The 27,890-nt window shown below is 42.2% G+C and overlaps 1 protein-coding gene and 1 pseudogene across 3 annotated transcripts in view; both read left to right on the top strand.

The window, feature by feature from the left end:
* Window positions 1-2,263: 2,263 nt before the first annotated feature.
* The window catches only part of BRWD1 (bromodomain and WD repeat domain containing 1), a 105,206-nt gene continuing 79,579 nt past the window's right edge, over window positions 2,264-27,890 (top strand). For 2 of the 3 annotated variants that reach the window (XM_045084493.1, XM_045084494.1), the window contains exons 1-8: window positions 2,265-2,446; window positions 2,544-2,602; window positions 2,746-2,775; window positions 2,942-3,001; window positions 23,234-23,384; window positions 25,426-25,524; window positions 25,892-26,052; window positions 27,252-27,473. In XM_045084493.1, the coding sequence (XP_044940428.1) occupies window positions 2,398-2,446; window positions 2,544-2,602; window positions 2,746-2,775; window positions 2,942-3,001; window positions 23,234-23,384; window positions 25,426-25,524; window positions 25,892-26,052; window positions 27,252-27,473 (831 nt within the window). In that variant the 5' untranslated portion in view covers window positions 2,265-2,397. Of the gene's footprint in view, window positions 2,447-2,543; window positions 2,603-2,745; window positions 2,776-2,941; window positions 3,002-23,233; window positions 23,385-25,425; window positions 25,525-25,891; window positions 26,053-27,251; window positions 27,474-27,890 lie in introns of all 3 variants that reach the window. The other variant, XM_045084495.1, reaches the window with a different exon arrangement.
* On the top strand, window positions 13,080-16,214 carry LOC106006771 (annotated as a pseudogene).

Here is a 27,890-nt window from a genome sequence, read left to right on the forward strand (position 1 = left end):
TAGGCAACTCCTGGGTCAACCTTTGAAAGTTTAAATCTTCCCTTATGTCTTTATCACTTGCTAACTTGGGTAATCTTTAGCATCAGATCATAGTGTCCCACAAATATGCACTGTAACTTCAAAATAAGTTGTGCTCATTTTAAGAAATGAGCTACAGCCTGTCTGTCCTTAATTGGTGGCACAACCTTGACCCACTAAGCCCCAAACTTGTGACTTTTGTGACTCTTGTCATTCCACCTCAACCCTAACTTGCTGACTTAACTCCATGTTTCTGATCCTGTCTCTGCGTCTTTGTCCTTATGTCTGTTGGCCTAATGCTTCTTCATTTCTTTCCTATTTAAATGGTCATCTAAGTAGTTTTCCTGCTTCTTGGTCCTAATACTCTTAAATCAATCCTAAAATTAAAAGTCCCTTCTTTGCTTAGAACCTTTTGATTGCTCCCAATTTTAACTTTTTTTCCTTTAAACTTCTTAGTGGGTCCCATCCATACCTCCAAAGTCACCCCAAATAGTCACACTACAGTTCCTCAAACTTGAAATGTTACTCATGTCTTGGCCCTTTGTCGTTCAGATGCTTGGAATCGCGTTCCAGACAGAAGTTGGGAAGGCTCAAACCTCTCTAACAACTCTCCCTCCCATAGGCAGATTGATGTTCTCTCTGCACAGTATTTTGTCATTATCTGCTTACATCTGTTTCTCCTAAAAGACACTTAGGTCTTTTGATGGCAAAGATGTGGCTTATTCTTTCTTTTTTTGTTTCCATCACTTGATGTCTGCTGAATTAACAGATTTAAGAACACATTACTGATGCAGTTGTCTGAACATGTTTGGGTTGTTCATTCACAGACATATGTAAGAACTTTTTTAAACCTGGTGTAAATAATTATAAAAAACTAGCACTGACGTGGTGCTTATTAATAGACGCTGGGAACACATATTAACCCACAGGATTGTGAACGCTCATAACCCCACGAAGCAAGCACAAATATGATTTACAGTTTACAGGTGAGGGGAAACTGAGGCTCAGAGGCTAAGTGATTCATCTAATCGTGGCCCAAGACCCAGGGTCTGTGCCCCCTGAACCTGAGCTGAACCACGGCGTTTAACCTCCACAGGCGGTGGGGGTTATCACACTGAGCAGGGATTAGAACGACGGTGTACACTCCGTGGAGAGTAGGGATTTTTTGCTTTGCTCACCGCTGTTCTTCTGGGCTCAAGAGAGGATGCTCTGGACACGCTGAGCGACGACCCCACTTAGGCCAGAAACTAGCAGAGCAATTAAGAGAGGGCCAAGTCCTTGCCCACTGCTCCAGCTCCGAATCCCAAGGACACACGGCTCCCCTCGTGTGTTCCCTCCAGTTTGCTGCTTCTCTTCCTGCGAACCGGCAGCTGCCCTCGGTCCTGCCCGCTTCCTCCCCTCCGGCTAAGTCCTCGCCGGCTCCAGGCTGCTTTCCCTGACTGGGGAGGTTTACATCCTCGGCGACGTTGCCGCATTTTCCTTAACCCTTTCTGCGGCTGGACTGCTGGGCTCTCCCAGGCCGGCGGCTCCGTCTTACTCATGCCCCCGTCCCAGGGGACGGCTGCCGTGCCCTGCGAGACGCCGACCTGTCCGCGGACCCCTGGCCTCCCCGCAACCTGTGGCTTCCCCGCATCCGCCCTCCCCCTCCCCGGGGAAAGCTTCGCGGGCCGACGTTCGCCGCTCTGCGGGCGGTGGACTCTCCGTTTTACGGGCCTCGCGTCCTCCAAGCGACCGATCTTTCGTGGGGCGCGGGGGGGAGCACACCGGCCCCAGACGACTGTCCGAGAAACGTCCCTTCCGAGAGCCCGAAGCGGGCGACCCCGCCAGACACGCGGCGCGTTCCGGACCCCCGGGGAGCGGCTTGGCTCCGGCCGGGGCCCGGGAACCTGCCCCCACCCCCGCCGCGCCCCCCCAGGCCCCCGCCCCCGCGCGCCGCCCGACCTCCGCCCCAGCGCCCGCCCCGCCGCGAGCCCGGCCGCCGCGCCGCCGCCTCACAATGGCCGGGCGCCGCCTCACCGCGCGCAGGGATCCCGGCCACGCGCGCTCCCCGCCCCCACCCGCCGCCTGCCCGGGCCCGGGCCTTCTGTCCACCCTCCACGTTCCCGTCGCGGCGCCCCTGACACTGGGGAGAAAGAGGCGCAGCCAGCCGCCCTGGTCGCGGCCCGGCCGACGGTCGGACGGGGTCGCCTGGCGGTCGCCGCGCGGGGACTACTTTCTCTCCCGCGGAGGGACTACTTCGCGGAGGCATCGGCGTGGCGGCGCGCACGGCATGGCGGCGGCGGCGGCGCGCCAGAGGTAGAGGGACGCCGGCCCGCTCAGGCCTCGGCGCGGCCTACACGCTTCGCTCGCCCGCTCCCGCCCCGTGCCCCGCGCCCGGCCATGGCGGAGCCCTCGCCCGCCCGACGTCCGGTGCCCCTCATCGAGTCGGGTAAGACGCGCCGTCCGCGCCCTCCCCGCGCCGCCCCCGGCCTCGGCCGCGGCCCCCTCCCCGCCCGCTCTTGACCCGACTCCCCGTCTTCCCGCAGAGCTGTACTTCCTCATCGCCCGGTACCTATCGGCCGGCCCGTGTCGGAGAGCCGCCCAGGTGAGTGCGGGCCCCGCGGGCGGCGGCGGCGGCGGCGGCCGCGTCCCGGCCCGGCCCCGCCGCCGCCTGGGGTCGCGGGTGGAGGGCGCCGGGCGCACCCGGGTGCCCCCCGCCCCCCTAACTGCGCGTCTCGTCGGCTGCAGGTGCTGGTGCAGGAGCTGGAGCAGTACCAGGTCTGTGCTTCGTGGCGCCCGCCGCGCCCGCCCCGCCGCGTCCCCTCGTGCCCCCTCCCTACCCCGCCGGGGCCGCTCGCCCAGCTCCCCCCCCCCGCCGCCCCCTGCCCGGCCCCCCGCCCGGCCCCGCGCGGTGGTCACTCGTGTGCGTCTCGTGCCTTTGCAGTTGCTGCCGAAGAGGTTGGACTGGGAGGGCAACGAGCACAACAGGAGCTACGAGGAATTGGTGAGGTTTTTGACATTTCCATCCCGTGTTTCCGAGCACCCGCTCTCCGCCCCCTCGTCGGGGCTCCTGCTCTTGGGCCGAAGCGGCCGAGCTGTGCTCGGGGGCGACCCCGGGAGAGCGGGACTCCTCGGCAGGTTTTGTTTTGTTTTGGGGCGGCCGGGTTTGTTTTGGGAGGAAACGGCCCGGGCGGGGGTGGGGGGCTGGCGGCTGGCGGGAGGTGGGGGCGACCCTGCGCCCCGGTTTGCGGTGGGGTGGGTCCCCAGGTGCGGCTGCCTTTGGTGAGTGCCGGGGGGCGCGCGTGCGCGCGGGCGGGGCTCCAGCCACTCAGCGAGCTGCTCTCATCCTTCTGTTTTCGTACCCGACTTGTAACTCGACCTCTGATTGGTCTTCCCTCTTTTGCCCCGCCCAGCTCCTCTAACCACTTGTTCCCTAGGAATAGAATCGTTGGTTTCTGAAAGGTGGAGAAATGTTCCTCTGTTTAGCGTGTTTTTCTTTCCCCTCTGCAGCGTCGCAAAAGTCCTGCTGCTGTGACAGTATGCCACTCCTCCAGTACTTTTGCCTCTCTAAACTGTACAGTACTTGTTGAGTGCCTTAGAAAACGTACTTGGATGAATTTTTGTGTTGACCTTGCTGTACCAGGCTTAGCGCTGGCCCCAGCTCTGCCGCTTCTCCTTTAGGGGCACCGTTAGCGTAGAGTACACTTTGCATCGCCCCTTGTCCACTCTGGAGTTGCTTTCACAGTTCTAGAATTCGGTCTTGTGCACCGGATTGCCCTATGACTTAAAACATTCTTTAGGAAAATATTTTTGCCAACTCGTGTGTTAGGAGAAAGGATTTTTGAGTTGCCAGGCTGTAGCCGCATCTCGTAGGAGCAAAACACCCCCTACGTGATCTTTTATCGCAGTTCTAATACCTGTAATAGGATTTGGTAGTAGAATATGATCACTGTTCTTGGATTAAACAAAAGGACAAAAAATAAACAAGGGGATTTTTCATCTGTGTATGAACGGTTAAGTATTATTGAGAAAGTCTGGAGAAAGGATTCTGTTTCAGTCATCAATTTTAATATTCATTGATGTAGTGGTTTTTTGAAGGAAACACTTAAAAGTGAATAGTATTTCCAAGAAAGTGAGTTCTAAAAATTCTGCATCATAGCAGAATTGAATTTGTTATTTTGAATTCTTAAGTCTAGGAAACGTTTTGAAGAACTATTTGTTTTACACCTTCTGGTGCATTATTGACAGTGCAGTTGTACTGTGGAGGAGATAATTATGCAAATTTTGAACTACCATAACTACTGGAAAACTTTTAAAATATTACATTTTTGTAATTAAGCAATTTTGTTAGAATTGCTTAAAATCCTACTTAAAATTCTGCATAAAGTTACCCCAAATCTGCTGTAAGCCAGGTGGTCTCATCATCTGCCTGGTTGAGTATGGTGTGTATCTTTGTCCTTTGCCTTCCCCGGCCTCTACCCTCTCCTAGAACTGATGGAAGATGAGCTTCTTGTATACAGGAGAGTTATTCTTTTGTCTGAGTATGAGTAGCTTCTAGTTCTCCAAACTAACTCCACTTTTTTTTTTTTTAAAGATTTTATTTATTTATTTGACAGAGATCACAAGCAGACAGAGAGGCAGGCAGAGAGAGAGAGGAAGGGAAGCAGGCTCCCTGCTGAGCAGAGAGCCAGATGCCAGGCTCCATCCCAGGACCCTGAGATCGTGACCTGAGCCGAAGGCAGCGGCTTAACCCACTGAGCCACCCAGGCGCCCCCTAACTCCACTTTTTAAAAAAATTAAGCAGTATTTCAGATATACACAATAATAACATAATAAATCCCGTTGCCAATTTGTTACCTTTATTTTGGCTGCTGTTTGAAATATCACTTTTTTTTTTAATAAATACCAGTGGAAATCTTCAAACATAGAAAAAGAGTAAGGAACCATCCACTAGGTACTCCTTATCAGCCTGAGTGATTAGCAAAGAATGTTGCATCTGTTAGCTCCCTCCCTTAGGCTGTATTGTCTGTTTGTTTGTTTTTCAAGATTTTACTTATTTATTTGGCAGACAGAGATCACAAGTAGGCAGTGAGGCAGGCAGGGGGTTGGGGGGGGGAGCAGGATCCCTGCTGAGCAGAGAGCCTGATGCGATGCGGGACTCGATCCCAGGACCCTGGGATCATGACCTGAGCAGAAGGCAGAGGCTTTAACCCACTGAGCCGCCCAGGCACCCCAGGCTGTATTGTTTTAAAGCAAATTCCAGACGTTCCTTTATTTTACAGGTTATTATGCTGAAGTATTTTAAAGTAAATCTAGATATTGTATTTTTTCTCTCAGTTCTTCCAAGTGTATCTCGTAAAAACTGATGGCTGTTTCTTAAACCACCACAGTGGCAGTGTCACCCTTAAAAACCAAAGAATAATATTAATCTTTGGTGATACATATGTAGATTTATTTATATATCTAGGCTAAATTTGTTTCTCCTCTTGTTGCTTGGATTTCTTTTTATATTTAGGTTGAACTGGGCTTCAGGCAAGGTCCATGTGTTGTACTGAAATTATTTTCCATCTCTTTTTTTTTTTTTTAAATAATTTATTTATTTATTTGATAGAGAGATCACAAGTAAGCAGAGAGGCAGGCAGACGGGGGAAGCAGGCTCTCCGTCGAGCAGAGAGCCTGTTGCAGGGCTCTATCCCAGGACCCAGAAAACATGACCTGAGCTGAAGGCAGAGGCCCAACCCACTGAGCCACCCAGGCGCCCCACCATCTCTTTATCTTTATATATTTTTTCTCCTGTACCATTGATTTTCTGAAGACACTTGAGTTGGTCAGTCTGTAAAATGTTTCACTTTTGGGTTTTGTTTGATAGTTCCCTTGTGGTGTTTGTTTCCTTGTGTTGTTAAATTTATTCCTTTTTTTTTCAGTAGTCCTTATTTTTGGATCAGAGCCATCTGGGGAGCTTTTTAAAATCTGGATACTCAGGCCATGTCTCACACCAGTTAAATCAGAATTTTTCTGTTGGGAGTGGACATTGCTAGTTTTTGAAACCTTAGTTGATTCCAGCGTCACTGCTTATAGAGTTACAGTTTATCCTAGACTTGGACCGTGTCGTCACTCCCAACATGTATTTTGGAAGCAAGAGTATTTTTGATAATTCTTGAAAGAATTGAGACTACTTTTCTGCATTAGCAGTTGGGCCTGTGAATTTGTAAAATGTGATTGGGGTGTTGATGATTTATAGGTGGTGAACATGAAAGAGGAAGAAGGAAATGGAACTGTAGAATGGGGCACAGGAGTGAGGAAGGACCTAATTTGTAAAGGAGGAACATGTTTAAATACGGCAAATGGGATTGGATAGACTTAGTAATTGAGTAACACGCCATTGCAGGCCACTGTCTTCCTTAACCAATAAATGAAATTAAAAAATCCTTACACTAGAGCCTATTGTTAGAGAATTTATTGTCATTATGCCTTTTCTTTAAATGTTTAGTAGGCCTTTAAAGAAAAGACTTAAAGCTATTATATAGAAATACAAATTTTTTTAGAGTTGTAAGTAGTCATTTTTCTTAAATCTTTATATCGTTACAAGTTTTATAGATTCAGTAGTATTTCTAGAAACAAGTATATTTTTTAATTTATAGATTCAGTAGTATTTCTAGAAACAAGTATATTTTATTTTTTATTGACTTTATTTGCGATAAGAATTTAATCTTAAGGTATTTAATATCACTTAATTGTCTTAATTAAATTTCTTTCAGTATTTCATACTCTACTACAAATATATGATTATTTCAGCCACCACAAGATTGCAAACTTCGTCATATCTAAATGTAATATTTCTAAAAGTTAACATTTTTTTTAAAAAGATTTTATTTATTTGACAGTGAGAGACACAGTGAGAGCTGTGCAGGGAGCCTGATGTGGGGCTCAGATCCCAGGACCCTGGGATCATGACCTGAGCCAAAGGCAGACACTTAATGGCTGAGCCACCCAGGAGCCCCTAAAAGTTAACACTTGTAAATATATTTTGAATTCATCATAATATCATAATTTTTAATACCAAGTATTAAAAATAGTTTAGTCATTACAGAACCTCTTACTATATCAGAATAATTTGCACAAATGTATCAATGCACTTTTCTGTTTCTTGTGTCTTATTTGTCCATCTCCCTCAGTTATGAATTAACTGCCCAAACCAAGGGGGAGAGCAGTATTACTGTTGTGAGCTCCCTACTATATTAAGGAATCCAGAATTTAGGTGCACTGTTAGACTTGAGGGTTCAGTTGAACTTTTTTTTGTAGCAAGGCTACTTTACCCATTTCAAGCAAAAACAACTTTGTATTGGATAATTGTATTGCAACTGACTCCACTGTTTTAATTGTAGGATACTGACACAGCTAATCTCTTTCTGTCTGAATTCTGCATTTCCCTTGTAGTTGACTACAGAGATCTATTGTTCTGTAGGCATTTCATTGATAATTTGGGACCCCTTAATGATCATGGCGGTATGATGACAAGTTACAGTCCAGCAATATAGTGGTATAGAAATTAGAAACTTGGATTTTTGTGCCAGGTAGCTGGGCTGTAATCCTGACTTGTGCTGCTTTCTAGATGTTCTAATCTCTACCTGAGTTTCTTTCTTCCTTTCTTTTTCTTAAAAATTTATTTATTTGTTTGACAGAGACAGCGAGAGAGGAAATACACACTGGGGGAGTGGGAGAGAGAGCAGCAGGCCTCCTGCCAAGCAGAGAGCCCAATGTGGGGCTTGATCCCAGGACCCTGGGATCCTGACCCGAGCCAAAGGCAGACGCTTAATGCCTCAGCCACTCAGGCGCCTCATCTACCTGAGTTTCTTGATCTTTGTAACAAAGATAACAGTAATTTATTTTTTCAGATTTTATTTATTTATTTCTTCGATAGAGATACGGAGCCTGAGCAGGGGGAGAGGGAGAAGCAGACTCCCCAGTGACCCAGAAGCCCAACGCTGGGCTTGATCACAGGACCAGGAGATCATGACCTGATCTGAAGGCAGATGTTTAACCAACTGGGCCACCCGGGCACCCCAGAGATAATAGTAATTTTATTAAAGCATTGTTGTAAACATGGGAAAAAAAATGGCTTACAACGCCTGGCACACAGTAATGATCAGCACTAACAAGTAGCAACATTGGCAGGATGAAAAGTCCTCATTGGGTAGACTTTCCCTTTGCTTCATTTATATTTGTAGGGTCTAAATGAGGTAACAAAATACGGTCTCTGTTGGCTCTTAGGTCTGAATGAATGATACCTGGTATTTACCCATTAATGGATGAACACGTTGTGGGATGGGGAACTCTAGTGGTACCCTCTGCCTGGATGCTGAATAATGATAGTGGTATTGTTACCTATGAGTCATTTAGCCTTGACGGTGCTATTTTATTTACATAAGCTCCCCATGAAGCGTAGGGCTTGAATTCAGTTTGCTGACATCAAGAGCATGCTCTACTGAGAGCTTGCCAGGCACCCCAGCTGTACTGCTTTGAAAGACGATAGTTATTAATTACTTTTTCAGAGGCTCTCCTAATCGTGACAGTTACTTGCATGGGACAAAAGTCACGTGAATTTTTTTCCTTTCACATTGTCTAATTCTTTGCAGATTTTTGCCATTTGGCAAATTAACTTTTCAGTTTTAGGTTCATAGCAAAGTTGAGCAGATGATAGAGCTTTCCCATCTCCCTTTGTCCTCTTTTAGTGCACAGCCTGTTTCATTTTCCGCATCCCCCAGAATGGTACATCTGCTGCGGTGGATAACCTGTGTTGACCCACCATAATCACCCAAGTCCATAGTTTACATTGGAGTTCTCTTACATTTACACTGTGCTCTCTTGGTGTTGTGTGTTTTGCGGGTTTAGACAAATGACATACCCACTAATGCAGTATCATATAGACACTGCCCTAAAACGCCTGTGCTCTGCCTGGTTGTCCTTCCCTCCCTCCTAGCCACTGTTCTTTTTACTGTTTGCATAGTCTTACCTTTTCCAGAATTTGACCTTTTTTTTTTTTTTACAAATTAGGAAATGTTCTCTCATAACTTCTCACCTCAAAGTCTGGCTTGGCCTTAGTACAGCCAACCCTGTTTTCTCTCTGTTACTGATGGCATAGTGCATTTTTTCTGTCCTTTGACTTGTAGTAAAGCAAATATTTTTCCATGTTCTCATTTTCTAAGTATGTCTCCTTTAAACAGCATATAGTTTTATTATTTAGTCTCCTACTTGGAGTCTTTAAGTAATATAAATACTTAAAATTGTGTTAAGTCTACCAGGTATCTTTAATATATGTTCCTATCTCTTTATTTTTCTTCTATTTTGGATTAATTTTTATACTGTTCTTTCTTTTTAGGTATTATATCCTTTTGTTATTATTTTAGTGGTTGCCTTGGAAGTTAAAATAATTGTTGACCATTTATGTTAGTTACTTTACCACATCCGAAATAAATGAAATGAAAACTTAATTCTTACCCTCCTGTCCTTTGGGCTATTATTACATTTTACTTCTACATATGTTATAAATCTTTCCAGATGTTACTGCTGTTGTTTTAAAGTGAGTACTTGGGGTGCCTGGGTCGCTCAGTTGTTAAATGTCTGCCTTTGGCTCAGGTTAGAGTCCCAGGGTCCTGGGATCGAGCCCCACATTGGTGTGTCTCCTTGGCGGGAGGCCTGCTTCTCCCACTCCCCCTGCTTATGTTCCTTGTCTCACTGTGTCTCTCTCTGTCAAATAAATAAAATCTTAAAAGAGAAAATAAAGTGAATACTCATTTGTTTACCCACTGTCTTACCTTTTTTGGGTATTTTTAGTTCCTTCCTATCTTCCCATGTATCTTATCTTGTGATTATTTTCCTTCAGTCTGGACAACTTCGTTATTTCTTTTAATGAGGTTTTGTTGGCAATGGCTTTGGTTTTCCTTTTTCTTGTTTATTTTATTTTGTTTTATTTTTGGTTTGAAACATTTTTGTTTTGTCTTTGTTTTTAGAAGTCGTTTTAAAGGTGAAATTCTGGTTGGTGCTTTTTTCTTTTTTTCCCCTTCCCTTTCAGTACATTAATATTGAAAAATTGGCAGTCTTACTGTTTTCTCCTTTCAAGATGATGCTTTTTTTCTGACGGCTTAAGATTTTCATTTTGTTTTTGATATTCAGCAGTTTTACTGTGATGTGTTATAGTTGTTACCTATTCCTTTATGACAGGTTACCTCAAAACTTAGTGGTTCAAACAATGCAGATTTATTATTCTTCCAGAGTTTCTGTAAACTAGAAGTTCAGGAGCAGCCGAGCTGATAGCAAGGTTGCAGTCCAGGTGTTGGCCAGGTCTGCAGCAGAAGACTTGACTTAGAAGGGTCTGTTTGCAGTGTTACCCGGTTTTTGGCTAGATTTAGTACTCAGGTTGTGGGATGGAGGAGTCTCGATTCTAGTTGTCTGTTGGCTGCCCGAAGTTCCTTGCCACTTGTCTATCCAACAACGCAGCTGGCATCATCAAGAGCTGAAAGCTGACTAGGGAATAATAGTCTGCTAGCAAGACAGAAATCACAGTCTTTTGTAATCTAATAATGGACATGGGTATCCCCTCAGTGTTGAGTGTTTTCTGTTGGTTAGAAGTAACTTACTCAAGGGGAAGGGATTTGGGATTTCACCAGGTTGTCAATAACCAGTATTTGGGGATCATTGGAGGCCACATCAGAAGTTGCCTACTACATGCACCTAAATGAATAGATTTCTTTGTATTTATTCTTCTTGAGGTTGTTCAAGCCTCTTGAATCTATTGTCTAATGTGTAATTAAAATCCTAAATGGAAAGAATGGAAGAATGGGATAGAAATATTTTGAAGAGATAATGGCTGAGCATTTTCAACCTCTGGGCTTTCTCTGGGTCCACTGTTGACTACTGCCTCTCTTGATCATGGGTCCATTTGGCTTTGTGTATCCCATCATCTTTTGAATTATGCTGGGCCGTTTTGTATTAAAGAGTAGAGGCTGAGGTAATACAGTTAGCCCCAGTAAAGGATGCACCCTTTTTCTCTCATGTTCTTAATGTGAGGAGCTGGGTGCATCTAATTTGTGTCCTGTTCTGTTTTTTTGGGTTCTGCTGAACCGTAGTTGGTTCGCTTCAGCCCTAGCTTCATGTAGCTTAAGGACTGGATCAGGACTTTACCTTCCAGCAGAGTTTGGGGTTTGGGCCCCGGTGAGATTCCTTAGTGAGCGAGTGAGCCCTCTAGCTCTTTTTTTAAGTAGGCTTTGCATTCAGCACGGAGCTCAGCACAGGGTGGGAACACCCCGAAGCCTATGTTTTGTAGCCTGGCTACCAGCTTCCCCAAACCTTGAAAGAGCTTGCTCTGTTTTCTAGCTCAGTTGCCAGCTTTTTGGTTGCCAAGATCTCTTTGCTCTCCAGTTGGGCCTTTGGCTTTCTACTCTGTTTTCCTACCCGAGCCTTCAGAGGGCCTCTGGAGTGCCCTTGTAGTGGACTGCGTCTTCCCCAGCTGCTCTGCATCCCGTTTTGGGGCCTGTGCAGTTGGTGAAGGCCCGTGGGTAGAATTGGGGTGGTGTCGACACTCCCTGACTTAGGGCCATCAGCATTCTCATCAGGCAACAGACATGCTAGCCCATAGGTGACTGTGAAGTTTAAAAGCTTGGCAGGTTTTTCCTTGTTCTCATCTGTGGTCAGTTTTTCCTGCCTCCCTGCTAGGGGTGAAAGCAGCTGTGAATCTTTCTGGTCACAGACGGGCTCACCAGTTTCTGGGGTGTAGTTGATGTCAACTTGTTTTCTCAGCTCTGTGATGGGTAAAAATTATTTTCAAGCTAGACCAACCTGTTCTCATTGTTAAAGTGAGAGTGCTAGCCTCATGTACTCTCTCCTTTTAATAGTTGAAATAAATGACTACTTTCAACTTAACAGAATTATGTGGGACATGTAACTGTCTGCAGTCCTCTGTGGGTACACTTCACTTGTACTTCCTGGCACATAGTTGGCTCTCTCTTCATTGGAAGAATTAATGTGGGTGGCTTAATGCTTAGTATGTTTTCCTGTTGAGAACCAGTCATCACCAGTTTGGTTATTAAGTGATTTTTTTCTATGATCTTTGATTTCTTAAAATCTCTCTGAGTCGTGTGCTTCATTTGTAGGTCAGAGCAGCGTTCAGCACTGGAATGGCTGTGAGAGACATGAAAGTTGTACATCCCCCCTCCCCTTTTTTAAAGTTCCTTAGGCCATTTCATTAGGAAGGTACGAAGTAGAATCTTTCAGTGATATTGACACTCTTTCCTTTGTTATGTAGTATGTGAAAGTGACATTTTGAACACAAAACTTTTGTGTTACAGTTAGGTAATAACCATAGCACAGGATGAATTCTGAGTGTAGTATTCAGGATTTGGCGGAGACTTTGCTTGTTATTGTGATGGGGTAGGTGAACGAGATTTGGATGGGAGGATCTTAACTACATAGAAGAAATTCTCTGTGTTGATTTTAATCCGTCTGCATGTATTTGGCTTTAAAAACTTCTAGGGGCCACTTTGGCTTTAAACCTCTTCAGACATTCCTTGATTATGTTGTTACTTGGCATTTTTATTTGGATGCAGTAGAGCCGATTGCAGGGACCCAGAGATGCTGGAGAATTGTGAACTAGACAGCCAGGGTTCTTATTTTTAGCTTTGCCATTTCTTAGATCTTTGCTTCTGGGCAAGTTATTTAATGCCCGTGCCTACGTTTTCTCATCTGTAAAATGCAGATGAGTAGTTTGGGGATAAAGGAAGTTAGTCTGTGTGTGTGAAGTACTTAGAACAGTGTCAGGTAGAAATCATCATGTACATGTTAGCTATTATCATTAAGGTAGTGAAGAATTAAATTAGTCAAAACCTTAAAAGACTTAGATGTGTACCTTGTACATTGTAAGTGTACAGCTTTTTTTTTTTTAAGATTTTATTTATTTATTTGACAGAGAGACATAGCAGAGCAAGAGAGGGAACACAAGCAGGGGGAGTGGGAGAGGGAGAAGCAGGCTTCCCGCCGAGCAAGGAGCCCCTATTCGGGGCTTGGTCCCAGGACCCTGGGATCATGACCTGAGCCCCGCCGATTAATGGCTGAGCCACCCACACGCCCCCCCACCCCTGTAAATGTGCAGTATTACCTATTTTTGTGAATGTGGAATCTGAAGTTCTAGAAAGTACCTTGTCCAGGGTCCCATAACTAGTTAGGTGGAGCAAGCTTGTACTTTTAACCACGTTGCCTGAGGGTCAGGAAGAGTCTACTACCCCCTTACTCAAGTACCTGCTAGTTAAACTACCATTTGTATATTTCAGGCTGGATTCCACATTGAGAAACTTGTTGGAGAAAGACCTTGTGGTAGAGCCCCAATGTAAAGCCTACATTTTGCCGATATTAAATTTTGCCCATATTTACATGTAAAATGTTTGAGGATCTTGGTGTTGGTAGTGGTCTTTATTGGGGCGGGGGTATCTGAAAATCGATGTAATTTGTTTATTAGTCTTTTCTATGTAATCTGACCAAAAGTGTTCTAATACTAAATAAAAATAGCTTTTTATTGTAGGATATTTAGAAAATGCAAAAAGCAAAGAAAAAATAGAAAAATCATGAAAATGAGAGGTGATCATTTTTCTTCATGCATATACTCTAACAAAAATAGAGTCTTTTTTTTTTTTTTGAGAGCACATGAGGGCAAGAGGTGGGGTGGGGCAGAAGGAGAGGGAGAAGCAGGCTCCTTGCTCACTGAGCAGGGAGCCGGGCCCTACGGGGTATAGGGGATGCTCTGTCCTGGGACCTTGCATCTTGACCTGAGCTGCAGGCAGATGCTTTACCTACTCAACCATCCCGGCGCCCCCCAAAATAGGATCTTTAAAAAGATAATATTTTGAGAATTCCTTTCCATTTCTCTAGATAATTCTATCTGACCTTTTGTTTGTTGGGCATTTGGTTGTTTTCTAGGTTTTTATCTGTTAGTGATTCTATGCATACCAAAGTAAGATCTGTGCGTTTATTTACATCTTCTATAATTGTCACTTGTCATAAATCTTTAGAAACTTAACCATTGAGTAAAAATTTTTTTTTTTGTTTGTTTATTTATATGTAAATATGAGCTCTACACGACCACGGTGGGGCACGAACTCATGACTGGGAGACCTAGAGTCCCAAGCTCTTCTGACTGAGCCAGCCAGGTGTCCCTCAGTAGTTAATGTTTGAGTCATTTTTTGCCAAGTACTACTCAAAAGTTGAGGTTCACTGTATAATTTCATTTACTTTTAGCAATCCTGTTACCTTGTCTGTATTGTGAATTCTTGTTTGAGGTGAAGCTGGAAGGGATAAGTCACTTCAGTGAGGTAGTATTTGTAAGGGGTGGACCCAGCAGCGAGCCCACTTTGTGTGATAGTCATTCAGGAATGTGGGATGCATTTATTCAGTACAGGAAAGCCTGTTGTATTCAAGATTCCAGGGAGACCAGTGTGGATGAGATGGACAAAGCTCCTGGTTTCCTGGGGCTTTACACTCTAGGGGGAACTAGAAGTAGCAGGCAAGTTACTGTAATACAAATTCACGTAGGTGAAAGGATTGGGAAGGGTGGGGGGGGGGACAGCTTTTGTCCTTGGGGTGACCTGTGGCTTGAAGGATGAAGAAGGACGTGAAGCCGTGAGAGGATCAAAGGAAGGAGCGGCGGCCGCCAGTCTTAAAGCCTGCAGAGCTCTTTGCCACGTCTACTGCGGGAATGAAGACCATTGTCCGCAGGCAGACTGTTGACACTCTAGTTGACACAGTGTTACTATGAAGGGCTCCAGGGGAACCCTGAGAAAAGAGTTGGGTCACATCAATATAGAACTCAGTCTCCTTGGAAGGAGAAAAGGCTCCGAGTTGACTGGCGGGAAGGAGAGCAGAGCTGCGCACTGTCCTTGCTGTCCGTAGTTCTGCGCACGAGGTGATCAAGGGCATCATTACACTGCGCTTCCGTTACAAGATGACGTCTGTGTATGCTCCCTTCCCCGGCAGCGTTATGATTCAGAAAAACAGTTCTCTGGTGGAAATCGGAAGTTTCTTGAGTGAAAAATACACCCATCTTGTGGGTTTGGATATGGCCAGGTATTGCTTGTTCTGTATTTCAAGCCAAGGAAGAGGAGTTAATTCTTGAAGGAAAGGACATTGACCTTGTATCAAACTCAGTTGCTTTGATTCAGCAAGTGATTGAGCAAGCCACAGCCTGTAAAAACAAGGATATCAGAGCATTTTCGGCTGGTATCTGTGTTTCTGAAAAAGGAACAGTTGAGCAGGCTGATGAATAAGATTTAAGTTGTCTAGCTACAGAAACAGAAGATACCAGATGATTTTCCAGCCTTACTTATGATATTTTAAAGATGTAAAGATGTAATAAAAGTGCTAATATGGGGCTTTTTCTTAAATCAGTAATCCTTCCTAGTTGGCAATTAAGCCATCGTAGAAGTAAAAAAAAACAAGACAAAATTCTTCATAAGGATAGTGACCCAGCAGTTAACATGCTTTAGACTTTTTTTTAAGGAAGTTTGTTCTGCAGCTGTTGATAATTTATCTTTTCTGAAATGCCTTTTTATATCTTACCTGCTTTCCTACTTCTGTCTTACCATTTTGTAAGAATTCTTCATCTCTCTAGGTTCCTTTAGTCAGCCGTGTATTGTAGGTCCCTGTCCCAGCTTGCAGGCTGCTTTTACTTTTGTTGGGAGCCTTATTTGGAACTTTTTTTTTTTTTTTTAAAAACAAAAACAAAAACAGGTTTAAGAGTTTGATAACCATGTTAATCTTTATTTTGTGTTTAGGGTTGTCCTTAAAGCATTTCTGCACCCAAAGATTAATATTATAAAAGTTGGTATTATGTATCTATTCATTGTTATCTTTTCTAGTCCATTTGTAATTCCTTTGTAATGTCTTCATGTTCGTTTGGTTGGAACATATGGTTAGTGTGAGGTATGAATCCAGCTTTTTCCAAACTGTCAGTTTGCATGTACCATTCGAGTCTTCTGTCCTTTCTGTACAGGGACTGTGGTCATCATCATGTACTATATTCTTGCTGACTTTTTTTTTTAGGTTTTATGTATTTGTTTGACAGAGAGAGATCACACGCACAGCGTGCGCACATGCGGGGGAGCAGTAGCAGAGGGAGAGGGAGCATGGAGCATGGAGCATGGAGCCTGATGTGGGGCTTAGTCCCAGGATCCTGGGATCATGTCCTGAGCCGAAGGCGGACTCTTAACCGTGTAAACCACCCAAGTGCCCTTTGCTGATTTTCTTCTAGACTTTCTTCTCCATTCTTGTAACATTGTATACTATGTTAGTGATCAGATTTATGATACATTTCTTATTAAAATGGTTTATCAAATTCCTTTTGCTCAGGATTTTAGCTCAAAAAGAAGATGATCCTTAAATACACAGTGTTCTGCTTTCAGCCAGTTAGGAAGGGATTGGTTCTGAACTATGAGTTGAACCAGTAGTTGTGCAGCTCTGGATCCTTTCTGGCTTGTTACTCGTTTGGGGACTAATACTTCTATTCTGAATAGAGCCTTAACTGTATTAAGAATTGTTTCCTACACTGCAGGATTCTGTAGCCAAACCTGGAATCTCATTAGGTGCAGGGCTTTTATTTGACTCTGTAAGCTTGTTTTGTGTTGAGTTTCATGAATTTGGTTTCAAGACATAGCTAAGATCGGGGCGCCTGGGTGGCTCAGTGGATTAAGCCGCTGCCTTCGGCTCAGGTCATGATCTCAGGATCCTGGGATCGAGTCCCACATCGGGCTCTCTGCTCAGCAGGGAGCCTGCTTCCCTCTCTCTCTCTCTCTGGCTGCCTCTCTGTCTACTTGTGATTTCTCTCTGTCAAACAAATAAATCTTAAAAAAAAAAAAAAAGACATAGCTAAGATGAATAGGTTTTATTTCTGTTGGTCTTTTGGAATATGGCAGACTTCTTGATGAAGTGATAAACTAAGTCTGGCTAGAAGATACTAATACTGAAAACTATGATCTTTGTTCATGTGGCTGAAGTTATTACTTGACTGGCACATCACTAGCTCGTATTTTCTGTAGTCCGTAGCGTGTTTAAAACTCCTATATTTTGAAATGTCCTGCCTCTTCTGCTTTAATACATCTTGTGAAATAAAAAAAGAGGGTTGACTTTTTAGGGCATATTTGTCTCTTCATTAAGTTCCGTGTAGAACCCAGACTTTGATTAGTCTTCACACAGGTTCATTTTAATTAGGTTTTGCTTAGAAAATTTGATTATTTTCATATGTTACAACAGAATAATCTCAAGTTTAGTGGTGTCTTTTCAGAAGTCAGCTGATTTATGGATAAAGCCCCTGATTAGTTTGCCTTTTGTATTTTATTCCTTTCTGATGATCTTCCTTGCTATTGTGATGATCAGTCAGAACTCCCTATCAGGAATATCGGAAATCTTAGATACTCTTCTTATGAGTAATTTGTAATTTGGAAAAGCTTTTATAGACTAGAAATAGGGCTCACTGTTTTGCTAAGTAAGGGAAAAGGAAAATGATATTAATGGGTTACACAGAAATACTAACTAAGGCTTTATGTCCTCGTTTAGTATTGGCTGAAACATGAATAGCATTTTCCAAGCTATTTCCAAGCCTCACCTTATGGGATGGCTGGTGGATGACTTATCCTCAGATTTTCAGGTTGGTGGGCAGCACTGGTAGGATTGTTGTGATTGCGTAGCACATGATAGAAGGCTTATGGGATGCTTTCCTTGCTTAGAAGCAGCGGCCTAAATAATAAAGTTATAAAGAGATCTTATAAGTCTGTAGGGGAATTGATACAAAGATTTAATGGTGTCATTAAGGCCTTAGTCTCTATCTTTTTGATTGGGCACATTGATGTTTTGGTTTTTTTCTCAAACTTTTACGGTTGCTGTCATATCCTAGAAATGATGGGAGGAAAGGGTTCTTTTATTAGGAGAAGAGACTTTCTGGGGCAGGGGTTGCTATCCTAGAAATGCTGGGAGGGAAGGGTTTTTTTAGGGAGGAGACTTTTTCAGGAACATTCCCTTGCCCCAGAAAGTTTCTTCTCCATTTCTTTGGGCAGGACACCTCACATGGCCTCCTGGTTACAAAAGAGCATCCTTTCCAAGTGGGGGAGACAGTGGCTATAGGGTGAGCAAAGCTGGTCTCCAGGAAGCTAAAACTAGGTGTCTTTCCTGAATTAAAAGCAGTGCTTTTGAGTGAAGGATCTTCGTGCCAACACTAGACCATTTCTCTGCCTATGTCCTTTTGTATAAACTAAGGGTTAAGTTCTTTTCCCCTCTTACATCTATAGCAATATTTATCTTGCCATTGACTAAACTTGCATTTCTTGATAAAGCTTAGAAAAGAAGCCAAGAACTTCTGTGGCATCAGAGGCTGAGGAGAATTACTTATGGAAGGCATCCATTTTTTTATTCTGTATCAAAGACTTTGTTGTCACATCTTGTTTCATTGTGGTACTGTGTGCCCGTTATATAGGAGTTGTGAGGGCGCCTGGGTGGCTCAGTGGGTTAAGCCGCTGCCTTCGGCTCAGGTCATGATCTCAGGGTCCTGGGATCGAGTCCCACATCGGGCTCTCTGCTCAGCAGGGGGCCTGCTTCCCTTCCTCTCTCTCTCTGATCTCTTCCCTTCCTCTCTCCTACTGTGATCTCTCTCTGTCAAATAAATAAATAAAATCTTTAAAAAAAAAATATATAGGAGTTGTGATGTGATGTGGTAGTTCACATTTTTCCTTGTAAGGTTTCTAGATGTAGTTTAATGGAGGGAAAGCTAAAGGTTAGATTATGTACATATTAAAGATACTAACCATTCATTCTAGACCTGATTATGGTATCCCAAACTTAACAGAAAAAGCTGCTCTCTCCCATAGCTTTCCAGTTTGACCTGTTATCTAGACTCTGCTTCCACGTTACAGCTGCTGCCCTGGGCTTGAAGAGACTTGTGCTCACAGTTTGATTTGGTGCCAGTGACAGTAACACAGTGGTCCTAGGATTATGGCTTACGAACTCTTTGAGACTGACTGGCTACAAAAATAAGATGATACTGACTGTGGCTACAAGAAATACTTGATGTTGGAAGGAACTTAATTCTGAGAACGTTGTAAAACTGCCTTACTCATTGAAGTCGCTGGTAGAGACTATTACCAGCCTGTGGAGGATTTGAAAACACTGATGGAACATTATTTATCGTTGGTCATTATGATACTAAGTTTTAATAATAATCAAGAACCATTTTCTTTTTTAAAAACATAATTTGAGAGTGAGAGTGCATGTGCACACAAGCAGGGGGTGGGGAAGAGGGAGAGGGAAAAAAAAATCTAAAGCAGACTTCATGCTGAGTGTGGAACCCAGCGTGGGGCTAGATCTCACCAGGCTGAGATCCTGACCTGAGCAGAAGTCAGGAGTCAGTTAATGCTTAACTGACTGAGATGCCCAGGTGCCCCTTGTTTTTGTGTTTTGAGCTTTTCTCTTTAAGCAGTCTCTATGCCCGGTGTGAGGCTCATACTCAGGACCCTTCTCTGTTCATTTTTGTTGTTTGTATTAGGACTAGAACCACCATACTTTCCAGAAATAGCTTGTTTTATACAAAAATAGGTTAACAAACCTCCTCCCCCTCAATCTTTGATGATTATGCTGGAATCCTCAGAAATGCAACGAGTCTAATTTTCTTTATGGGATTACAGCTGTTGCATGAGATCCATGTTCCTACAACACCTGGACTTGGTCTAAGTACACATGCCTATGTCGAAGGCTCCTATTACTTTAATGAACTGTTTTATTGCTGCTTCAATTCAGGCAGCGGGTATAATCTAGAAAGTTCCCCTTCTCGATCATTTAAGAGATAAAATAAGACCATGTCTAGCACTTGGAAGCACTCTGTTTAAAATTTTCTGTCTGTACCTTTTCTGTTAGAGAATTTGTTTTTAGCCTTGTCTCTCATAGCTTGTCTTATCTCCACTCAGGACACAGGCTTGGTTGTGTAACCCCAAAACTTGAAGCCAAGTATATCTTATCTATCCCACCTGGATAGTAGAAATCTTACAACTATTAGAGTGATTTTCTGCCTTACAGAAGCTATGTTGCCATTGCCCAAAGTCCTTTTGTCTTTTTTAAGCTTTTTAGATAGGTTATTTAGGTGGATCAGTGCAAGTTACTTCAGTGGGGGTTTTGTTTTCAGATTGCCTCACTGACAAATTCTTAGATCTGTAATATTCTTGGCCCTGTTGTAATTGCCTTCTAGTTCCGCCTGTCTCTTCCCTCCTGTGATGAGCTCATTATCTACAAGTTTTTGGGCTTTCACATGCGATACTTTGAAGCACAGAGTGCTAATTAGTATTAAGGAACACTTTGATGTCTATCTGAGCTTTGATAGGCCTTTTGGAGTTTTGCTGTGGGATAATCTGTCAGTGTAGGAAACAAAAGTCAGGTTGAAAAGTTGAAGATCTTTTATTTAGCCTCTTCTGTCACAAGGGCTTACAAACAAAAATTTTAAATATTCTATTTACTTGAGAGAAAAAGAGTGGAGGAAGTGGGAAGGTCAGAGAGAGGGGGAGAGAATCTCAAGCAGACTCCATATTGCGCATAGAGTCCTATGTGGGGCTCGATCTCACAACCCTAAGATCATGAACTGAGGGTGGGAGGTCGGGGTACCAGGTGGTGGGTATTAGGGAGAGCACGATTGTATGGAGCACTGGGTGTGGTGCAAAAATAACGAATACTGTTATGCTAAAAAAAAAAAAATCATGAACTGAGCTGAAATCAAGAGTCGGACATTCAACTGACTGAACCACCCGGGTACCCCACAACAACATTATATTGAATCCAGGCTTATTTTATATTTGAATTAATGTATAAGCATCAAAAGTGAGATCTTGAAGTTTGTTTCACATTTTCTCTGGAGCAGGGTTTCTCAGGGAGTTTGAAAAAGTGTGTGGGGCACTGTTGGTGTCAGAGCGGCATGGAGAATACTGTTGGCAGTGATGGAAGGGAGCTGGGGTGCAGTGTGCCTTGCCTGTACAGACAGTCCTGTGCAGTGATGATTTTTGTCTTTCCTCAAATGTTGGTAATGTCCCCATTGAGAGACCTCATCTCATGATTGAGAAACCTTAACACAGCATTAAAATTCAAATCAGGTAACATTAGGCATCTTTAGAAGTTGAACTTACACAGTACCTCTGTGTTTTTAATTTTTTGAAATATATATGACCTGAAATAAACTGCATGCATATTTATAAAGGTTCATGTTGATGAATTTGCATGTGTGTTAATGCTGATGAACCCATCACAATGAAGATAGTGAACATTTCTGTCACACCCCAGAATGTCGTCTTCCCCTCTGTAATCTCTCCTGCTTTTCTTTTCTCCCCGTTCCCAGGGAGATCTGCTTTCTGTCATGATATATTAATGTGCACTTTCTAGAGTTTTATGTTAAATAAAATCATAGAGGGTGTGCTTTTTTTCTGGGTCTTTCAGCGTAATTATTTTGAGATTTCATCTCCTTGTGTGTTATTAATGGTTCATTTAAAAATTTCTTAAAATTTAAATTCAGTATAATTAACCTGTAGTGTATCATTAGTTTAGGAGGTAGAGTTCAGTGATTCATCAACTGCATACAACACCCAGGGCTCATTCCGTCACATGCCCTCCTTAATGCCCATCACCCCGTTACGCGCTCCACCCACCCACTCCCCCTCCAGCAGCCCTGTTTATTTCCTAGAGTTTAGCATCTCTTCTGGTTTGCCTCTCTCTCTGTTTTGGTCTTAATTTTATTTTTCCTTCTCTTCCCCTATGTTCATCGGTTTTGTTTCTTAAATTTTACATATGAGTGAAATCAAATGGTATTTGTCTTTCTCTGACTTACTTCACTTGGCATAACACCCTCTAGTTCTATCCATGTCAGTGCAAATGGCAAGATTTAGTTATTTTTGATGGCTGAGTAGTATTCCTGTGTGTGTGTGTGTGTGTGTGTGTGTGTGTGTGTGTGTGTGTGAGAGAGAGAGAGACATGTCTGTTCAAATCTTTGCCTGTTTTTAAAAATTAAGTTTTTTTAAATAATTGAGTTTTGAGAGTTTTTTATATTCTAGATACAAGTAATTTAGCAGAGATAAGCTTTGTTGACACTTTCTTTCAGTCTGTGGGTTCTCTTTTCATGCTTTGAACAGTGCCTTTAAAAAAACCAGAAGCTGTTAGTTTTGATGAAGTCTGTCTGTTGGTTGTTGTGTGGATTGTATTTTTGTTGTCTTCAGAGACCTTTGTCTAACACCAGGTCTTAAAAGATTTCTCTAGTGATTTCTGTGATAAGTTTTGCAGTTTTAGATTGTGCATTTAGATATGTGATCTGCCTTGAGATAATTTTTGTTTATGGAGTGAGGTATGGATCGAAGCTAGTTTAAAAATTTTTTTTTGGCAAATGGATATCCAGTTGTTCTAGCTGTTTGTTGAAAAGATTATCTTTTGTTTTTTGTGCTTTTGTTAAAAATCAGTTGTCCTTACGTAATGATTCCTGTACGTTGGTATTATTTTCATACATCAATTTTGTTTTTAAAAAAAACTGCTTTGGCTTTTGTAGGCCACTTGCATTTGAATATGAATTTTGGAGTAAAATTGTCAATTTCTGCAAAAAAGCCTGCTTGGATTTTGATTGGGATGGCTTTCAACCTATAGATCAGTTTGATGTTTATTTATTTATTTTAAGAAGTTTTATTGATTTATTTGACAGAGAGATCACAAGTATGCAGAGAGGCAAGCAAAGAGAGAGGGGGAAGCGGGCTCCCTGCAGCCTGATGGCGGCTCCATCCCAGGACCCTGGGATCATGACCTGAGCCGAAGGCAGAGGCTTAACCCACTGAGCCACCCAGGTGCCCCCATGTTTATTTATTTTTGAAGATTTTATTTATGTATTTGACAGAGAGACAGAGAGGAAACACAAGGGCAGTAGTGGGGAGGCTTCCTGCTGAGCAGAGAGCCTGATGTGGGGCTCAATTCCACAACCCCAGGATCATGACATGAGCCAAAGGCAGATGCCCAGTGACTGTACCACCCAGGTGTCTCAGCTGGCTGTTCATTGGATTTTCTGTAATTTCTTTCATCAATGATTTGTAGTTTTCATTGTACATGTTTTTCTCATGTTTTGTCAGACTTATCCCTAAAGGTTTAATATTTATTGAATAATATTGTAAATAATGTTTTTACAACTTGTTCTCCAACTTAGGTCTTGTCCAATAAGCATGTGGCTCCTGATCATCTGTTGCAAATCTGCCAACGCATTGGTCCCATGTTGGATAAAGAAATTCCACCCAGTATTTCAAGAGTCACTTCTTTACTTGGTGCAGGAAGGCAGTCTTTGCTACGTACAGCAAAAGGTACCTTAATTTGAAGAAGTGTTCTGCTTTGTAGCTTAATAATAATTATAATTGTGAAGTAATGTAAGCGTTGTGGAAGAAAGGCGATATGTAACTATAAACCATGCTGTGGACTATAAAATTCTCTGCATTTAGCATAGACATTGAATTTTACTACATAAGTGTTTAATGGGTCCTTCTGCATTTAAAAAAAATGATTAAGGTTTAGATGTTAAGTGAAAAAGCTTGAATTTATTCTGAGATGTGTTTGAGGTTTTACCGATGTGAGTTCTTAATTTTCCATTTTGTAGCTCACTTATAACTTCATTGAATGTAATTGTATGTGTCTAATAAACTCTTTAAATGCTAGAAGTATTTTATTTGGTATTTAGATTCTGAAAGCCCTTTGTAATAAGGGGAAGTGATTTTCTAAATTGGTAGCAGTTTGAAACAAGCACCAAAAATGTACAATTGCATGGTTCTTTTTCATCGATTTTAATTTTTTTGCAAAGTTATGTGGTAGCAAAATGTTTGGAATTGCTGTTCTTTTTCTGTTAGCTTGGTATAAATCACTTAGACTAAGTATATGTATGTGATACGATCTATGTATATGACGTGGCTTAACTGCTAATGGGCAAGAATGTTGGCTCTTCTGATCCTGAGTATACCCGTGATTTTCTTTAAGATCCATTGCTGATACGGTGCTGCCTCTTAGGTGCGCCAGCAGCATATAAAGCTTGACTGAGAAAGAACAACCCTCCTTCTTGGTTCCATGCCAGACTGGTTTGTCAGCTTTAGTTACTTCTTAGTGCTCTGTGGCCCTGCCACACTGTGGCTTGGGTCAGGAAACTGTTCTTCCTCTCCCTTCTCTGTGTCCCTATTCACCTTGTAATTATTCTATTTTAGGTTGTTATGTAGTAGTTGCCTGAGTGGCCTGTTTTCCTCTGTTTTCTTTACTTGTGTCAAGCTCCGTGTCGTTTTGTGATGAGCACTGCTTTAGAACTGGCAGACCTTAGAAGAGACTTGAGCCAGCTGCTCTAGGGTAGGGGCCCATATTTCTCTGTTTTGTACTGGTGTCAAGAGAGGATGCCTTGTAACTGCTCTTCGGTCATGATAGTGGTAATGAATCCGTTCATGTAAAAAGTAACATGCGTGTTAGGTTGGGGCACCCGAGGCTCAGTAGAGGTTTATATGATGCCTTCCTTCCCTTCCTCTTTCATTTGTGAAGAAGCTAATTCCTGGCACAGCATAACCTGTGTTCCCTGCTGTCTCCTCTAGAGGGGGCAGATGTTTCTTCTTAGTGTATTTGTTGATAGTTCAAAGAGGGACGGAACTCGAGAATTAGTGTTCACACTCACAGATCCTGTGTATGTGCTCTTGGGTAAAGGCTTATCCATGATCCTAAAACAAGAGGAAAGCCATTTAATTTTGTCAATATTTCCTAAGGAGATTAAAGTCATGGTAATATTGGCGAAAATTAATTTTAAAACTCCATTAACATTTTAAGGATTTTCCTATAAGTCAAATAAAATTTTTCTTACAAAAATTTCCATTTTGGGAAAGCTGGATCCGTTGTGACTAAGATCTCTTACCATTCATATTGTGTGGTGTAATTCTGCATTGATAAATAAAAACTTACTCGGCATTGACTAGGACTTGGGAGTCAAAAGATTTGGTTTTATGGTCCGTCTGGACTTGGTCATTGGCAGTGGGTCTCTTGAAAGGTCCCAGAACCTTTGAGCCTCAGTTACCTCACTTGTGCATTGGCGATCACACCTACCTCACAGGGTTGTTGTGAGGATTCAATGAGATGATGTACGTGGAAAGCACTTTGTACATTGTAAAGTGCTATACTCATGTTAGCTGTTGTTGTATCTGAGATGTCTTATTTTTTTTTCCCCTTCAGAAGTAGTCTAATAAACCTCTAGGGCTTTTCTGTTAAAGTTTATTAGTTGGTAAAACTTTGAATAAACAGTTTGTTACAATATACGTAAGTATTCTATAAAATCTTTCTTGGGGTTAACTTTCAAGATTTTATGTGTATCTAAAATTCGTTTTAAAGACTGCAGGCACACAGTTTGGAAGGGCTCTGCCTTTGCTGCTCTTCACAGAGGAAGACCTCCAGAAATGCCAGTGAATTATGGTTCCCCACCCAGTCTTGGTGAGTGAGTGTGCTTGGCAGATGCCCGAAACCATGTTTTTAATTTCTTGCCTAACTTTGTAATGGCTATATTAAAATTTAAAGGGAAATACTGGTAGTGTTGTTTCAGTAGTAATAAGTACCAATTTTCAGACTTAATATTTTTTAAAGTTATTACTAAATGTAATAAAAATTAATGAGAGATAATCTTACGTTAACGAGAGGCTCATAATGGTGGTTATAGTAGAACAGAGTTGGGGAGAAACTTGTGTCCTTAGCATATCATGAACGTAGATTCTGTGACCCTCTAGAAATTGTTTTGGAGTTTTTCTTCATTTTTTACATATTGGCTCTTTCCTTAACCATTTTCATTGTTTTTATTTCCTAGTGGAGATACATCGAGGAAAACAACTCACAGGGTGTTCCACTTTTAGCACAGCATTTCCAGGAACTATGTATCAACATATAAAAATGCACAGAAGGATTCTCGGACATCTGTCTGCTGTTTACTGTGTAGCATTTGACAGGACAGGACATAGAATCTTTACCGTGAGTTAATGTTTTAAACTCAATTTGGTATCATCTAGAGCATTGTGTACATTAGAATCATGTAGGAGATCTTATAAAACATGTAGATTCTGTGGTTCCCATTCTCAGGGATTTTGACTTCATTGATCTAGTGTGGGGCCCATGAATTTGCATTTTTATTAAGTATCCCAAGTGATTCAGATGCAGATAGCCAGGCCTTGTGTAGTGTTTGTGAGACACTGACTTAGAGAGTGGTTCATGGGCATGATCATCAAGGATCTTAAAAATACGCATGCCTGGTATTTCACTTCCAGCCCATTCTAGACCTACTGCTGAGGGTAATTTCTAGTATGTTCAGTAACCAAAACAGACCGGAAAAGCTTCCATAAAAATCCAGATCTCTGCAGGCGATTCATATTCATATTGCTTACTCATTGATCCAGGGAATTGATTACTTGAACAGTGAAAGATTATTTTATTATTATTGTGAAACTATATGTAAAAATTTATAATCTAACATTTTAATATTTTTAGGGACGATTACAATGGGTCAGAAGTTTAAGTTCCCTTTTTCAGTTGTGAGATTCAGAGTAAATACTAAAAAATTTTCTGAGTTAGGTGGATGCTGGCTGGTGGCTATGAGTTTGAGACTGTGTTGTTCGGTTATTTAAAATGAGGATGCTAATCCCATTATTTTTTAGTTGTTTTTGAGGTTGCCACTCACTTACCTTGTGAACTGTAGGTCTGTCCTGATGCGTATCAAATTATTTAGCTTGATGTGAGCTAAAGTGACATTTAACCATTGTTAATTGAAATAGGTGAGCAATGAATTTTTAGTTGAACTCATTACTTGATGGGGGATTTTGGGAAATTAGTATTTGTAATGTGGTCTGATCCACAGAAATGAAAACTTCATAGTATCTTTTTTTTTCCATAGTATCTTTATATAGATGTTACTTGATTTGAAGAAAAAAAAAATCCTATTGCTCCGTAAGTGTTCTGACTGTATGAGTCATAATTTACAGAGTATCATACAGTTGGAAAGAGAAGAGTTATACTTAATTTGAGTGACCTGGAAATGTTATTTTTAAAAATGCTAGAACATCTTGGTTACTTCTGAGTATTAGCATTTGTGAATAAAGCTGCTGTAAACATGAAAAAAAAAATGCTAGAAAAGATTTGCTGTTTTAATATTTGTCTTTGGGTGTATTTCTTCTCAGGGTTCAGATGATTGTTTGGTGAAGATTTGGTCAACACACAATGGCCGCCTATTATCCACATTAAGAGGTCATTCTGCAGAAATTTCAGATATGGCAGTAAACTATGAGAATACAATGATTGCTGCAGGGAGCTGTGATAAGATAATTAGAGTGTGGTGCTTGAGAACTTGTGCCCCAGTTGCTGTGCTCCAAGGACACACGGGGTCAATCACATCTTTACAGGTAAACTAGCTTTAGTGTGCACATTTGTGTATGATCATTTCCTTTAAAACTCCCTCCTTAGGGATGAGAAATAGTAATTATGTGGTCTGCTTTACTAATCAAGAGAAAATGTAATTAATCATACCTCCATGGATCTTGGAAAGGTGAAGTAATGTTGTCCATTGCACTTAGGGCTTTACATGAAGGCCTGATGGATAACTTAACTGTTTCCTAATTTGGCTTATAGTTGAGCTGGGGGAGTGTCTGTTAGAAGCAGGATAGGTTCATGATTTTTCTACTTTAAAACCTGTGGATTTTTCTAAGTTGATTAAGTTTGCTGAAGTATATTTAAAAAATCTTCACTTTATTGTGGAGGATAATTTTATGTATACACAAAGTAGAATAGTATAAAGAACCCCTAGATGCCCATTAACTCAT

Source organism: Mustela putorius, unplaced genomic scaffold (genome assembly GCF_011764305.1).
Source record: "Mustela putorius furo isolate JIRA1106 unplaced genomic scaffold, ASM1176430v1.1 tig00000765_pilon_pilon_pilon, whole genome shotgun sequence".
NCBI classification, from domain to species: Eukaryota; Metazoa; Chordata; class Mammalia; order Carnivora; family Mustelidae; genus Mustela; species Mustela putorius.